The sequence below is a fragment of the Lampetra fluviatilis genome, chromosome 3 (genome assembly GCF_964198595.1).
Source record: "Lampetra fluviatilis chromosome 3, kcLamFluv1.1, whole genome shotgun sequence".
Taxonomy (NCBI): domain Eukaryota; kingdom Metazoa; phylum Chordata; class Hyperoartia; order Petromyzontiformes; family Petromyzontidae; genus Lampetra; species Lampetra fluviatilis.
Window position 1 is genome coordinate 18,958,006 of NC_136277.1, and position 17,592 is coordinate 18,975,597.

The 17,592-nt window shown below is 39.6% G+C and overlaps 1 protein-coding gene across 3 annotated transcripts in view; it reads left to right on the top strand.

The window, feature by feature from the left end:
• Positions 1 to 17,592, top strand: part of LOC144953815 (uncharacterized) — a 55,740-nt gene that overhangs the window by 19,878 nt on the left and 18,270 nt on the right. For 2 of the 3 annotated variants that reach the window (XM_078884471.1, XM_078884461.1), the window contains exons 7-8: positions 4,287 to 4,393; positions 6,035 to 6,172. In XM_078884471.1, the coding sequence (XP_078740597.1) occupies positions 4,287 to 4,393; positions 6,035 to 6,172 (245 nt within the window). The remainder of the gene's footprint in view (positions 1 to 4,286; positions 4,394 to 6,034; positions 6,173 to 17,592) is intronic. The other variant, XM_078884477.1, reaches the window with a different exon arrangement.

Genomic DNA, 17,592 nt, shown 5'->3' on the forward strand with positions numbered 1-17,592 from the left:
AGTAATGCCCTTTGTTAATTCAGATAAGCCTCACCGAGTCTCAAGGCTATTACTCAGGAGGATCATGTCTAGGGATGTGTGTCAAATTTCCAAATTGAAAGCAATATCTTAATAGAGGAAATGGTAAACTTGATTATATTCACCTTGGTGGTACACTATAATCGCTAAAATACTTGAGACTGTAAAGTAATGCCTTATTGGGTTTTGTCAGTGTATGTGCACACATCTGTGCAATTCATGACACATTAAACATGTCACACACTCAATGAGGTGGCAACACCCTTCGCTCATCCCCGCTGCGCATTAAAAAAGGCATCAAATCATAAAGTTCACTCTTTATTGCAACCTGTTTGATAAGAAATTGCGCCATCCGTCTAAATAACATTCCCATTCCAAAAAAATGTATCTGCTATAGGAATTGAAGGCCATTTTCGGAATATTTTTCTTAATTTGAGCTGTTATAAACTCATGAAACTTTCCCATATTGTGCTTTATATAATAACCAGTCCAGGTTGTTTCTATTTCCAAAGGTTGTTATTTCCATCTAACTGCACACATGCTGGAATTCCATTCTACAAGTTCTAAGGCAGTCAGATTACTTTACTGATAATTCCATAACTTTGCAATATTCTGCAAACAAAATGATATGCTATTTTAAGGTCTTGGAAATGCATCCTTAGATATTCCCAGCTCTTCTTAATTCGCTGCCAACAGTAAACATAGTATATCTCCATGCTAAACTGGTCTTCCATGAAGCGAGCTTACATTTGCTTATATTCAAAACACCGGTGAACACCTTACCTGGATTAATCAACAATCTTTTCCCTCTAGAGTTACTCCCATGTTTTCTGTATCCTCTCTTTGTAATGATATGATAACATTTGTTCAGGTCTGTGTTATCTGCCTCCTACTTCTCAGTGGCGAGATGTGAACTACCTCGCATGATGTAGAGGAGGTCGTGGGTTCAATCCTGAGCCTGACGCCTGTATATTTGGAGTTTGCATGTTCTCCCCGTGGTCGTGTGGATTTTTTCTCCGGGTCCTCCACCATTTCAAAACATGCATTCAGAGTATTTGGCTTCTACACATTTCCACATGATGAGACACTTCGTTGAGCTATCATTTGTGGTTAGGTGGCTTCTCAGTGGGCCTTACCTGGTCAAATAAAAAACATTTTTGTTTAGTTTATGCAGTTCCACCATGTTTCATCATCAGTTTCTTCTAGATCTCACACCTGCTGTCGCAGTAGAGTTGCTCACTTTTTTCAACTTCCTGTGCCCCACATGCCCTTAAATGGGGGGGGTGAAATTCCAAGTCATAGTTTTCTGATTGTATATCGAAACGTCTAAAGTCTCCCTTGGATTTTTCCAAAATACAAAATCTGAAACTATACATTTATTTCAGTGAAAAACAAAAATAAACTGATGACATAACTTTTTATATACAAAATATACATTTGTCAATGTATGTTTGTTTTAAGTAAACCTACTTAATATATACCATATTACATTCCCACACAATAAATGTACGTAACCCATTAATACGCCCACAAATTATTGTACAAAGACATAAATGGCAGAAATGCATGCCTACATACACAAAGACAAATACCCCCGTATAGCCTTAACAGAATGGTGGGGCAAATACTGTTAGCGAGTACCTATGAAAGCCGGCATGGCACATGAGGGGGTGGGTGGCCAACACCACACTTGTGGCGATGTTTACACATCGCATAAGGTACTCATATGAGGCCGAGTCGACCTAGGGGATGCCCAGAACCGGTTTAGATAATCGTCACTGGTGTTGACCGTGAGCGGGAATCGAACTCGAGTGGCCGGCTTCGTAGTGCTACGCTACCGCTCCCCATACACACACACATACACACCTACACGTACACACCTACACGTACACACAAAAACAACATCCGCCTTTCACCACAAAGAGGAGGAGGTGATGTCACCACAGCACTCGTGTCAGACTCGGTGTATTTTGAGGCCATATGACGGGGCGAAGTCTATCTGGCAGGAGGTCATGGGACAGGCCCAGATGTTACAAGTTAACTGACTGGGTTGACTCGCTGAGAGCACCACCCACACTCCCAATATTTAGTTTGCCATCAATAGATTTGACATCGTGAAGGCTAATTCTTGTCACTATTATAGGGTAGGGTTATTGTCGAAGTGCCTACCATTATCACTCTTATCATTGCAATAACCAAGTTATTGTTTCTACACCCTAATTAACCCTAGGATTTAAAATAGAAGGGCTGTGCTCTTCATCGGTCACAGTGCAATCTGAGTATCAATTGCAGCATGTGATTATATCTGTCATTTTCAGTTATTATTTTATGTTGGAACTGAGTATTGCATGTCAAGGATCACATCCTTCACAGATGGGATCAGATCACGAATTTTATGTACTGTGTTAAATAGTACCTGGATCGTGGGTTTGCTCATGTTTTTGGATTTTTTTTAGTGACCCCTGCTATGTATGGCAAGATTATGGTTTTGATTGGGTCCTCAGATGGTTCTTTCCCCAACGGTTGGGGTGTTCCAGTTCACTGGCTAGGTGATGACGGTCGGAAATACATCGAGCTCTATGGTGTAGAGTTTTGATGAGGGAATTCTTCTGTGATGGATGGTGGTGGGAGTCAGATTTTAGGTAGGCATCCGTATGGGTGGCTTTCCTGTAGACAGTGTCCCATTGGGCCATCTGGTCTCTTTTCAATTAAAACATCCAAGAATGGTAACTTGCCATCCTTTTCTACCTCCATGGTAAATTTGATGGTTGGGTGTATGGAATTTATGTGGTTGAGGAATTGGTTCTTCCAACCTATCTACGTGACTTTACCGAAAGGCCCAAGAATATGTCTTCTTGTTCTTTGCCATGCTGGATAAGCACATGCCCCTGTTTGTCATACTTAGGGCCCACTTGTGTATTGACAACATTATGCTTTGGAGTTGTATCCAACAAAAATTGTATTCGGTCAAACAAGTTCTGTATGGATTCATCTTCTACAGCCTCATTTGGTGCATAGGCTTCGGCTACAGTCATATCACAATGTCTAACATCATAGTTACATTAAAATAAAATAAAAACCTGGCAACATACTTTCACAATGTTCTTGATAATGATGGTTTATATACCGACTGGCTGCTGTCAGTTGTTTTGCCCATTTCACTAAAATGTTCACAAAGTAGTCAAGTATTCAAGCTCCCTGAATCAATGCAACATGTTTCAATGACCATTACAGCTTATGATGGAATACAATTTCGGTTCACTTGCCCACTATTCTTGCCTCATCTGCTTGGTAGAAAGTAGGGAAATGCCCCTTGCGCTTTACTCACTTGGACCTTAAAGTTAATCCAGGAAAAAAAAAACGTATTTTAATTTAAATAGCCTATTTTCACCCTGCCCCAATTGCTCAGCTGTAGAGACCAGATCGGCTAACCCTCTTTTTACAGCCACCACAGTGCACACCATGTAAATGCAGGCATCTGACCTAACAAGGGATATTTTGTCGTGTCTCATGTTTTACTCGTGTTTTACTCACGTTCCTCATGTGGATGTCATTGGTCTATTGAAGGCTCAACTGGTTGACTAGGGTTTCACGACCTTGTGGGTTCCTAGCCTATTGAGCTCATAATACAGGAGGTCGTGGGTTCGATCCCGACCCTGACGCCTGTATATTTGGAGTTTGCATGTCTCTCTTCACGTGGTCGCGTGGATTTTTCTCCGGGTCCCCCAGTTTTTAGCTTCCACGTAATAGAAACATGCATTGAGAGTATTTGGCTGCTCTCCATTTCCAGGTGATAAGCCACTATCATTTGTGGCCAGGTTGCTTCTGAAAACGAGCCACATAGCTTAGTGGGCCTTATTTGGTATAATAATAAAAAAATATATACCAGGTTCCAGCAACTCATGAAGATTACTTTCTCCCAAAGTGGTGAAACCTTTTCATTTGAAAATATATGTGGGTGATAAAAACGCTACCATGATATGACACTAATTCAAGAACTGTATATGGATACAGTACTCTTATATATTTAAATAAATAGTGTTCCATGTAACATACTTGGGTTGACTATAGGGTTGTTTTCTTTAAATCGGTCACTGTTTTATCCCATAAATTACCAATGCATGAAATTAAACATAAATGTACAGGTATAGTGGTACAATAATGCCTGATAATTAATAGAATGTCTCAATTTGTGCATTTACAATATTTTATTTTTGACCGCAAGCCCACACTAAAACTAAAAATGTATGTTTTATTTTTTTGTCAAGGCACACCAACGACAAGCGCTCCGAACTTGTTCCCAGACTGGGGCATCGCTCTCATCGTCATGACGAGTCTGATCCTCTTCATCAACATATTCCTTTTCATCGGCTGTGTAAGCCTGGGCGCACTCATTGCTCTCATTTTACTCTTTATTGTGATCACTATTCAGTACTCTCGCCATTGTAATTATATAATGAAGAGTGAGCAAGTTAACTGTTGTTTAGCCATGTACAGGTTAATATTTGTGAAATGTCTTAAAGCTGCTGAAATCCTGGTTTCAAATTGATGTCAGGTAAAAGTATGTGCTCATGTGTGGTTAATTGATTGTCTCCGCCTATTTACTGAGGCATACACAATGACGATGTAAATGTTGGCTTTAAATTAATTCAGCTTCACCCAGCTCGGAAAGCAAATTGTATTTTACGGAGAGACGCAGGGCAAACTACTCACTTGCATTTGCAGCTGAATGGAGCAGAGTACAGTGATTGTCCAAGGTGGACCCTTAAAAAGCACGAGATAAAGACTTGTGATGTCACTTCTTGGGAGTTCTCAAATAAGCCACATGACACCATTCACAGGATATTATGGGATATAAATTTTGCACATTTGGTGCACATGCCACGAGCACATCTAATAATATATAGCCCGGAATGAGTGAACTTACATCAAATTTGTATCATATTCTGCAAGGGTTAGTCTTCAAAAAATGTATTAACCTTTTTTTAAATATAGACTAAGGCCTACGACAGTTTGTACTGGTGGGTTTTCCAGGCTGCTTAGCAGATGTTAAATCCTAAAAATAAAACTGTTGATTGGAAGACAAATTTTCAGATTTTTTCTTTCTTTAACCTAGGTCTATGAAATGTTGTATCTGGATACAAAATATTTTTAATAACTACATTTTCCAATTACTTTTTCATAAAGTGTGTTGCTGACACCAGCAGATAGCAGGCCAATTCCGCTCTACCATATTGTCATATTGGTGGGGAAACACGCAACACATTGTTTATTTATTTCAGATTCTTACCAAGTTATATACTTGTATTTCATAAAAAAAATATTATTATTGATTGCAAATTGAAACCCATTTTCTTGTTTTAAGTAGCCAGGAGAACACGATTGCTCATTACCTTTCTCTAAATGTATTTGTATTACCTGGCGAAAGCCTGAATAAAATACTATTAAAATATGTAGGGTCTAAAACGTGCATGTGACAATTGGATGCCAACTGTTGGTCCAAACAAAACACGAATTAACTTTCATTGAGGTTCTTAAAATGACAAGGGAATTGGTTGTCTTTTTAATTCATTACAGATCAATCTGTTCACTGTTACAAAACAGAGACAACAATACAAGTTTAACCTCAATGTAATGAGGTTTTTTTTTTCCAAAACATATCATTAACAAGTTGACTGTGCCATAGTTTAGACATTTTCAATACGGGATTATCAGAATCAGAATCTTTATTTAGACTGGAGGAATCCAATGAGCTATGAGGCTCTTTTTCACAGATGTCCAGTAGGAGCGGGTCAGCAAGTAACACCACCAACAACAACAACAAAATGTAGATTGTCTCCAAACATCCCAGGGTTTAGTGATATCTGCTACGAACCAGTCTATCTTAGTAAGTTCAAAATAACAAAGGCCATATATTAACTAGACATTTTAACAACACATTATGTGTTGATAATACTGTATATGTTTTGTATGTTTTGAATGATAACTCACACATTTTTATTTTGCTTTCCTACAGATGATCTACTTTTGCCGGCGCTGTAAATGTTTTGGCCGGAACAGCAGCTACTGTCCAAGTGAGCAACAAAACTCATTCCCCATGTATCATTCCCATTCCACCTTCGCCCACTCCAGAAAGCAGCACAGCTTGCCCGAGGTATGTCACCTACGGGCTTCCATCGTACCCATTGCATGGCATGACATTGAGCATGTTCCTGAGAATACATCATAAGTCCCTGGCTACATTGATACGTCAATGTGCAGTATACAGTACACATACAGCTACTGTGTAAATGGTAAAGAAAGTTAAAGGTGCATCCTTGCAATTGCTTGCTCATGTCACTGCCGGACAAAGGGCTTCCATAAGGTGGAGCTCTATAAAGCCCCTCCAGTGGATATTTTTCCTTACTCTTCCATGCTGAATAGGTATATTAAAAGAGGTGGGACTATCCACGCTTTACTTTGTGACCTGCCAATTGATTAGTTGTGGTGTGTACCATTTATACTGCTGAGTGGACATATGGGAGTGGATTTAAGAAACTTGCCCACTGTTTCAACTGTCACACCATGTATGATTATGTTTTGTTTACCCAGGAATGTTTCACTGAATCTCAAGACTCTTATTCATGTGTGTCCTGATAAGCTTTAGCTGTACCAGCAACGATTAATATGCAATTAAGTATCTTGAAAGCCTTTTTTTACAATTTGGATGATGATGCTGGCACACATGGCCAACCATTTATTTTAATATCACAGGCTCTTTAATGCCCACTTTGAATTTATGTACTGTATGTTGCACTTCATTCGTGATAATCAGAAGTGGCACGCATTGTTTACGATTAATACGCCTATAGAATTAGCCAGAGAAGCCATGGGCTCGAACTGCAGAATGGCAAATGTGTTTCTGCTGGCCCATCTATTTACCAGGCCTGTAACGTTCTATTGATTCATAGATTAAAATAGATGTGTACGCTCACAATACACGCATTAAATCACAATTGTAAGATGCTATTATATTACGTAAAATGGACACAACGTGGAAATGTATCTTGAGGATATACGAGAACAGAGGAAGCCGACAATACAAACAAGACACCGTTTCAGTGAGACAGACAATTTGCCCTGGAAACAGCCAAGAGCATTGGGATAGGCAGCGCAGTAGAGATTGTATTGTAGTCACTGTAAAATATGCGTCATCCACTTCACAGTGGATGTTCGAGATCCTGTGACATCATATGAAAAAGGGTAGGCCATTGTGTCCTGGGGTCGTGTTCCAAATTTTCCAAATTCCAAAATCACCTGCAAATTACTGTACTCAAGCGGGATTGCACGTAGCAACATGGCCACCTACTCTAAAACTGTTGCGAACTGTGTCTGTGAACCAAGCACATTTGTTAGAGCCTTGCCCTGTAAGAATGGCATTAAAAAAAACGAATGCGATAAATAATTCTCAATTATTAGTGCAAAGGCTGCAATGGATAAATAACATTATTAAAAAAAGTGTTGCTGAGTCGAATTGCAACTCAAAATTGTGACAATTCATTGAATTGCTGGTATGTGCATCGTTACTTACATATCTAATACATACTATTTAACATGTGTCTTTTATGAGCGTATGTATTCTACTATACTGTATATACCACAATCTAGCATATCTATGGGTGCTATTTTAAGCCATAGTTCCCACCTCGTAAAGTCAGTCAGTCAGAATCAGAATAGACTTGAGGAATCCAATGAGCTGTGAAGCGCCTTTCCACAGATTACCAATAATCACGCCTCAGGTGATCGATAATTGATTTATGAATTTGTTTATATTACCCTTCACTTTTGAAGTAAATATATATACAAAAGACTCAGAAGCACATTTTATATTTGATGTCCATACTCGTATTGGAACGTAATACAGACCTTTGATAAAACTCAAACATGTTTAGCGTAGTAGCTTTCGTCAGACTCTTAGATTCTTTCGGTAAAGTCACGTAGACAAATAAGTCAATAATAGATCACGACGTTTCGATCGCAACAACAAGCGATCACCTGAGGACGATCGCTTGTTGTTGCGATGGAAACGTAGTGATCTAGTATTTCTTTATTTTCCTATCTACGTGACTTTACCGAAAGAACCTGAGAGTATGAAATCCTGCAGTCACAAAAGCTTCTAGTCAGCTTTAGTAAGGCCTCTTCATATAATAATTCTAAAGCATGGGATGTCTGGAAAACTAAAATATCAAGCTCTAATCTCAGTGATGTAAATTAAGCATGTTGACGATACGATAAATTATGAATCCATAATTTGTATCTGAGTGCCAGCTGCTTACTGTGTTTAGAGCAAACGTGCAGATTCTAGCTGGGAGTGAACAGCTCTGATAAATATTCATATTCTTGGTTCTTTCGGTAAAATCACGTAGAAGAGAAATACGAACCAAGAATATGAATCCCTGCAGTCACGAAAGTTTCAAATCGAAAGCTCTAATGAATGTTTCAATTCCATCAGAACGGTTTTCTGAACGATCAAGTTGAATTCTCCAATTTCAAGATTGAATACATGTTTAATCCTTGTGTGTGTGTGTGTATATATGCACTGCACCGTTACACAACAAACGCTGTTTTTTTGCCACCGGATCCTAATGAATACTGAGTTCTCATTATTGTGGCTAAATTTAGATGTTTGCTAACGAGCGCCCGAGTGCGTGGATACCTGAAGTGTCCACGTGCCAGTCGCCTGACCGCACCGGTCTCCAAGAGGCCCCGGGAATGGCAGTAACATTATCCGAACAAAGTAAATGATTAATTCAGGGAACAAGGAGCAGGTGCGTTACATGATTAATTTTCAGGCAGCGCCACAGGTACAGACACTGCAAATGCACGTACTGTACTGCATATGTGCTCGTTTAGCTTTATTTAAAAGCTAAAACATTACCACGTTGTCGTCCTCGTGCACTGTCAATGCAAACATCCATTCGAAATACCTTACCACCCCGTTGTCATTACATACAATGGATTCTGCTGTGGCCCTTTGAAATCCTCCTACAGTCGTCTTTGTGTAGGATTTGTGTTTGCAAATTAGATTGTGTGCTTACTCCATGCTCATCTTTACGTTTCGATCGTGCCTTAGAGGGGGGGGGCCATATCGTTTGGAAACTTGCACAGGCTTTTATTGTGCGCTTGTGGCAACCGGTTAGCACCGGCGTCTGGCATTGCGGAGATGGTTGTGGTACAGGATTACACGCAGGATGGGGTACTGTTAAGGGAGTTACGTTGCCTGGGGGGGGGAGCTGATGGTGGGGAGATATGGAGGATTCCACGCACAAAATGCATATGAGGCAAAGAGAAGCGAAATAATGCTCCACTGTCCGCGCCTGCAACAGTGATGTCCAAATCCCCAGTGTTTCTTTTCAAAATCAACAATTGGGGAATGTAAGGGAATCCTATTGACCATTCACAAGCGTATTTTATTTTGCTCGGTTTAGTATTTCAAGTATGTAAATGTATGTGCATAAATCATTTCTAAATGTAATCACCATCAGCCATTGGCTACCCGCTGCTGGGTAAAACATTTCCAATGCCTTTGCTATCCACAGTGATATTACGTTCTGCGATTTCACCGTCCATCTTGCCTTCTACACACGAACCGACTCATCGGTTCATCTTCACAATCGTCGGCCCTCTTGGTTGCGTTCTGTCCTTTGGCTGCCACCTTCATCACCAATCTTGCCCATCAATCATCATCCCTTCTCACGATGTGTCCTGCCCAAGCCCACTTAATTTCACAAGTAAAATGAAATACAGTCCTCTAATTAGAGTATTCTATGTTCAAAAATCCATACTTTTCACGAATCAAAAATGCTAAAAGGCCCAAGTTAGATTTTATTTTTACACTCCACTGTATACTACACACATTCTTTATTCATATATATACACTTATGCCTTCTTTATTAAAGTACATTCCAACACTTCTTTAAGTGAAAAGTTTATCTCTGCTACCTATATGCCAGACTCGTAGCAATGAATAGATACAAATTGTATTCTTAAATTGAGGTGAAGGCAGGCGTCAGGGTCTCGGCAGCATGTGGGGCAAGGAAGTGGAGGATATGGGAGATGTTCCACAGGTAAAGGTAGGATGTCCCGCACAGATAAATTATATTGGAAGCGAATAAGAGCTTAGGATAAATAACGTCTCCAAGATTGCACACACTGATGTTGGAGAGTAGGTGGGGAATGCTCGAATTTAAAATTTGGTCCCAGAACAAATTGCTGGATGTACAACAAAGAGCAACCAATTTATAGCCTAACATGAACAGCCAAGAATAGTAACATGGGAATCAGAGAGGTATCATCTAAACAGAGGCTAAAACTAATACTTGAAAGTTCACAAGGATCTCAAGATATACCAGGAGATTGAACCATGAGGTCCATAGTGCCAAATGCAGCTGCAAGATGGAGCTTGAGCAAAGATGGCTCACTGCTACCTATATGTCGAATTCAAAAGATATCAATCAGACAATATGTCTATAGACAACATGTCTTTTGAGAGGTCCATTGCACTGATTCGATGATGATGAAATGACACACTCCCAGAAGGCAGTGCGGCCCTTGGGCGATGTAAGAAAATCTTGTTATTTTTACTTGGAGAGACATACATATATGAAGATGTTCATCTATTTTGTTACACTCCTTATGAATATAATTTGTGAGTGAATGAACTAATGTGTATATTGTTAATTCTTATTAACAAGTTAGAGATATTCATTTGTTTTGGTTGCCCACATTACTACTCAATTGTAAGTTAGTCAGGTAACACAGGCCATAGATAATTTAGTTTTTAGATGCTCTAGATGCAACTCATATTTGCATTCTGTTTTCCATGAGCACATTTATTCCAAATGAGCTTGACGGTAAATAAGCACAATAACTACTAAGGACATTTTGTTTATCATAGCTTAATATCATGTACGTGTTTCCCCTTAATAGTATTATTCATAATTGTCTTCACTGTCATTTGAATGGTCGCAGCATCATTGGTTTGAGAGTAAGAGACTATGCACCATTTCAGGCTGTAGATTAGTTTGATTTGAAAATGTGGAAAGTTAAGATGAAGATATAATTTAGTTAATTTAAAAGTATTGTTCATTTTAGGACAGGCTTACAGTGATGACATCACCTTTACCCCTCTATATAAGACTGAAACAGGAAGAATTCCCCACAATTCAGGCTATCGCCTGATGACGCTCGTTGTAATTACCAGCGGGACATCGTACTTGAATTGTATATGCTGTGGGTTTACTCTTCAACACACTGGTGTGCTGAACTCGTAACTAATTGGCACGTTTTGTTTACGTGACAAACCTTAATAATTGGCTGTCAGGTGGAGCCGAGTTTCACGAAACACTTATATTTACGCAATCTAACCCAAACAACGTTTATTATGGATGAAAGAGACATGTTGTCTGCATATTTATAATGTAGACAGTGGTTAGTTGCACATGGGCTGGATGGTGGCAAGACGTGCTGGCAGTCCAAAGTCAGTGTCCAATTAGAAAATCAAAACCAAGGTAATGAGATGCTGTAAGAACCGTCATTGGAGCTTGGGTGGCTGCCGCGCAGCATGTGTTTGCAAAAGGAAGGAAATATCGTGAGGTAGGGTGACATGGGTGGCACGATAACTTACATAGAAGGTCATACGTGTATATTGCATTCAACAGCAGAGTGGTGGCACGGTCGTTTGTGCACTGGCCTACAATCCCAGAGACCCGAGTTTGATTCCCACCAAGGCTAATGTTTGTTGAACTTCATATGTATGTTGAACTTCTTTCGCACCGTACGTAGCCAACCGTGCTAATGGAAGGTGTGGGGGAATGACAACAAACTAAACACAAAAAGCAGTTCTACAGAAATTAGTTTTCAATTTAGATTTTAAAATGCATAGCTCCAGGGGCTTCTTAATATCGGAAGGAAGTGCGTTACAGATGGCTGCAGAAGCGCACCTAAAAGTGCACGAAGCGGTGACCATCTTTGTTCGATGGTTCGCCAAAATCTGCTGCTATGAGGATGACTGGAGTCCGTGTGACGATTTTTGCTTCTTGACAAGATCAGGAAGGTATTGTGGTTCATTTGTGGCAAGCAGTGATAGGCGATATCTGAAATAGTCCCCATTACCCCCTGGCCCAACTTCACTACACCGTACTGACCAGTGTGATGAAGTATGATCAAACAACCTCCATGATTGGTGGTTTGAACATGCCTTCATTCAGCAGTGGATTAGCAAATGGTTGAAATGTTGTTAGGAGTATTATTGTATTGAACAGATAGGTATGCAACGAATGCATACATATAATTGCCTACGGTGGCATATGTTTGTCCTGTCGATGATGAGTTTCGGGTTAAAACATTTTGGGTTTCAGATATTATAAAACATTTTTTGATCTTCGAATTTACATTCTGTTATATATGTATATGTTGTACTGTCACACAAGCGATGTCACGAGACGCCACGTGACAACGTTTTTGGCAGGAAAGCAGCAGAAGTAACTCCACATGAGTGATCTCACGTCCCTTTATCGCAATACTGTGCTTTGTTCTAAACCAATGTATTTTGGGTCGTTGAAAGTTTTGCATGTACGTCTGATTTTCATGTGTTTTTTTCTGTTTGATCTGGAAATTGGGAGCACAAGCCTAGTCTGCACGTAATTGTGAATGCACTTACACACATCAGTATGCATTTACTATTGAAGTGCAATTGGTGTGACTGTGCCACGGGAACGTGAGAGTGTGAGCACAGCTGTGTGCAAATGTTACAGCCTGCAGAACAGGTTCTGCATATTGTACAATCAATACACTGCAATTTGGATTCATATAGCGTCTAAATTCAGCCGCAAACCAGGACTTTTAATGTGCCGAGAAGACTTGCAGATTTCCCAGGACAACTAGCTCAAAAAGATGATGATCCTAGGAAAACCAGGACAGCTGGAAACCTGTGTCAAAGATTGAGTTGCGCGTAGCATTTTTACAAGACATTGTTACAAGTTGGCACGTACAGGTCGTTTTGGAAAATGTCAAAGCCATATCACTGTTGACTTATAAGTTTAAAGCATTCCTTTGGCATGTGCTCCCTTTCACACACGTCACAGGTTTCGCATATTGATTTATATACTTAACGTGCAATTGTCCCAGGCTAAGGCCATATATGCGCATTTAATCTCCCATAGTCACGGGAGGAATATTTGTTCTGTTCGTTTTTTCTGCCCAACTTTGGGCGTTACAGTAACCCACGTGGCTGTGCCTGGTCGAGATACTTTTTGGTATTTTATCGGTTTCAATCATTAAAAGTTGTGTCTTAATTTAAATAATTATAATAACGTACAGCCCTTTGTCATTCCACTGCTGGATGAAGGCGTTGGCATGCTCTGTCGGTCATGGAGGTTGTTTTGACCATACTTCTCCACGCTGGTCAGTGCAGATTGCCAAAGGCACAGCCTGGGACTGGTTCACATATCACAAGCTATAAATGTTAGCTATTACCTACTATAATCACCCATAAATGTCTGTCCGTCCCGCGCATGACGTCACTCCACATGAGCCCCCCCCTTATTAATATTCATGAGTGGGTGGATTTTTACACTAACGCAGAGGAAGGTCGATTACGCAAAGTCGCTTCAAATATGACGTTTCTTTACAAAAAGTGATGGTAGAAAATAAATCTACGCAGCACAGTGCTACATCCGTGCGTGACGTCACTTCAAAAGAGCCCCTCCCCCCTTCATTAATATTCATGCCCGCGTGGAAATTTACACGAACGCACAAGAAGGTCGCGCACTCCACATGCCGCACCCCTCCCCTCATTAATAATCATGAGCGGGTGACGTCACTCTAAATGTCGCACCCCTCCCCAATAACCATTAGCGGGTGACGTCACTCCACATGGGGCAACCCCCCCCCTCATTAATAATCATGAGCTGAACAATTTTTCTATTGAATTTTTCAGATTTATTGCAATATACACCCGTCCTTGGACGGGCAAAAAAGCTAGTAGCTGAGCATTGAATTCAGGTCACTGAGTTTAGAACACAGTGTGCTAACCACGCGACTCTATCGTCATGATTACAATTAAATGAATGCAAACTATTCGGTGCTTTCTTCCACATTGTTTAGTTCCAGATGATTGAGTGTAATTATTCTCTTGCGTATGGCAATATGTTTAGGATCTTAATAGCAATGTCGAGGTCTGCTAGCCATGAGAGGGTTTCAGGAGAAAGCTTGCGTATTTTTACACGCTTTTTATTAACTCACTCTGTTGTTGTCGTTGTATCCTCAAATCTTGTAACTCAATTTTAACCCACTTCCCAATGTGGTATCGACAACAAACTTTGTATACTTATGTCATACTGATGGCAATGCTATATTATATCATTAAAAATAAAATTACATTTTTTTAAACCTTATTTTTCAAATGTTATGTTTCGGCTTGGGTCTAATTGTCCACGCTCAACTCACGTTGGCTGTAATTGGCCACGGTCCCGTACGTTATGGCAAGCTTCGGGGGCACTTCCTGGAGTCGTGGAGTTCTGCCATTACTCATACATTTCATAAAAGCGTGTTTAAAAAAAAAAGTTTTTGTTTAATATTACTTATTGCTGTTCTTCCTCCATTGGAGGAGCCCATACTACGAATGTCAGGTCCACCGTTTGGGTTGCATTGCCACAATCGCACTACTGGGGCTTGTGTCTTTAACTTCCCATTCATAAAGATGTGTGCATCGGCCTGTTGATGTTCTGATACAGTTGATAGTATGTACACCAGGGTCTTCAAGAAATGTCAAAGCCAAGAGGTGCGATGTTTGGGTCTTGAAAGGGGTGCTTATTCTGGGCATTCATGTTGCACCACTGTAATTACTAAAGCTGTGCTTTATGACATTATCCTTTGCATTTAGACATATATAAGAAACTCAATTATGTAGAACTTTGGATATCATGCTCAACAGATGCAAAATTTACAGTGTGGATGAGCCTGTTTTAGAGGTGACATTTTATAAGGACGAGTACGCTTTAAAAAGGTCAGTTTTCTGTATTAAACGATCCAGATGCTGGGGTAAATAAATAAACCACTACCCTTTGAAGATGTCCGTTTGAAGATGCTCAAATAGCAAAATTATATTTTAAAACAGCATTATTCATAAAACATTGAACACAGGTGGACATGTTTTATATATATATACACATCACCATTAAATATATTAGAATCTCTAAAATGATAACTTAAAATTCTATCAATTTCTAATGAATTGACAGAACTACAAAATAGATACATATGCAAGTAGCTAGCATACTTCACAGTATATACTCATCAATTTGATTCCCATTCACTTGACAAACTTTAATAAATTCTATGTTGTGACATTAAAGACCATCATGTGCAAGTTATAGATTAGTATGTCTTAGACTAGATCCCTCCTTGAACATTTTCCTGAACTAAACTGGTGTAAATGTACGCCACGAACGACAGTTATTCATGTCTGTTTAACACGTAGGCTTTCGCGACCAATATTATTCATAATAACGTTTTTGGGTCAGATCGCGTTATTTATAAATGTGTCGTAACCCTCCACCACCCGACACTGCCAATCAGCAAAAAAGTGTCATGTTAAATGATGACGTCATCCTGCTGCTGCTCTATTTAAGACCGGGAGCAAGAGCAGAGCCTCACCATTCTGGCGAATTGCCCGACGATGCTGGATGCAATTACCAGCAAAACGTCGTACTACTCAAAAATTTTAAATGTTGTGGTTTCACTTTTCAACACACCGGTGGGATAAAGTAGTGAACTATTTGTCTTTTGTCAACGTGACACTTTTTTGCTGATTGGCCATGTCGGGTGGTGGAGGGTTACGACACATAAATAACGCGATCTAACCCAAAAACGTTTATTATGAATATTCATGTCTGCTTTGCAGAAATTATTAATGAAAAGCGTATTACTGGCCTTGAGGGTTTATAGAAGGAAATGGATATGAACACATCTTGTCACAACAACTGACAATTAGGAGTGCAAAAGCAACCACCAGTTGTATACATATGATCTCGTATTCAGTTTCTACAATAACTTATATATCGGACGAGGAAGTCTAATGAGTGATATATCTTCGTTGTGTGCCTTGTGAAGGGGTAGTTTCACAATGCATGAGTGCAAAACTATTGAATCTTTAGGTTCTGTGAGATCTGTTTTGACACCTGGTTATGGCAAGGCGACATCCAGTGGTATCTGAAGCAGTTATGTTCATATTATATGTATACAGTGCTGTGGTGAAGCTCCTGTCATTTATGGTAGACCTGGGAGACCCCTGTGGATGAGTAAACCTTACTCTAGACGTATTATTTGCAGTATCATGGATAATCAGATTAATTTGTTTGGTAATATTTCTTATCCATAATAAAGTAAAAATAGGACAACATATACAAGCAGGCTGTGAAAAGAGCATTGCATTTAATTATGGCACGGTACACTACCTCCCAGAAGTGTGAAAATGTGTTAATGAACAAATCAAGAATAGCACATTGCATTCAATGCTCAAGCTCTCTTCTCCATTAAAAGTTGAATCAGAGTCTTCCCATTAACCATCATATTCATTCTGTCTGTCACCATCTTCCAATTATTTGAAATATAAGTGGGTGATAAAAAGAGCCGATCTACAGATGGGGTGATCCTCACCTTCCGGTGAAACAGAAATTACTTAAAATGGCCATTGTCTTCAAAGGTTGATCAGCCGACCCGATGTTACTCAGCAAATACGGACAATGGACACAAGAGCTAAGCAATTGATTATATGGGAAACGAAATGCCAATGAGTAATCTAATCTTCCCAGTTGAAATGCCCATTGATTAGCATCAATCAGTTGAATCGCGCTTTCAAGCCTATTGTTTTAAAAACAATACTACAATTAAACTATTTGCATTGCCTTGGGGGTGTTATTTAAGAAGCAGCGAGCTGCCAATACCACTGGTGCTATCCCTATAGATCACTGAGGCATAAATAGCTGAAGTAATATTTACTGTTCAAACTTTGTCAAGCAAGGGCGTTTTTCTATTTGTCTTTCCTCCAGTTTCAACCTTGTACTTGGGCATTTGCTTCAGCTCGTCTTTATAACAAAAAAGCAGCACATTTTTATAAAATCTCCTCCTTAGCATTTCATATGGATGGCAGGTTCATCATTTCGATAAATCTAGCAAAACTGCTCTTATCCATGAGGTGATGTCTGGAGCTCTATTCGTGGTTCCTATTCGAATTTATCTATAAAAATTGCCCCTGTTCATCTTATTGGTTCTTTCGGTAAAGTCACGTAGAAGGGAAATATTACGACAGTGCTGTCTTTCCGACAGCTCTGTTTCTTCACCTGAGGACGGCTGCTTGTGTTGTGGCCGAAATGTCGTGAGAATTTTATTTTATTATGTTTTGTTTTGATTATTTTATTATTTCCCTTCTACGTGACTTTACCGAAAGAACCAAGAAGATACAGTATTGCAATTAATACATACAGTATATAGTTTCTACAGTACGGTACTGTAAATTGCTCTGTTTTGTTAAAT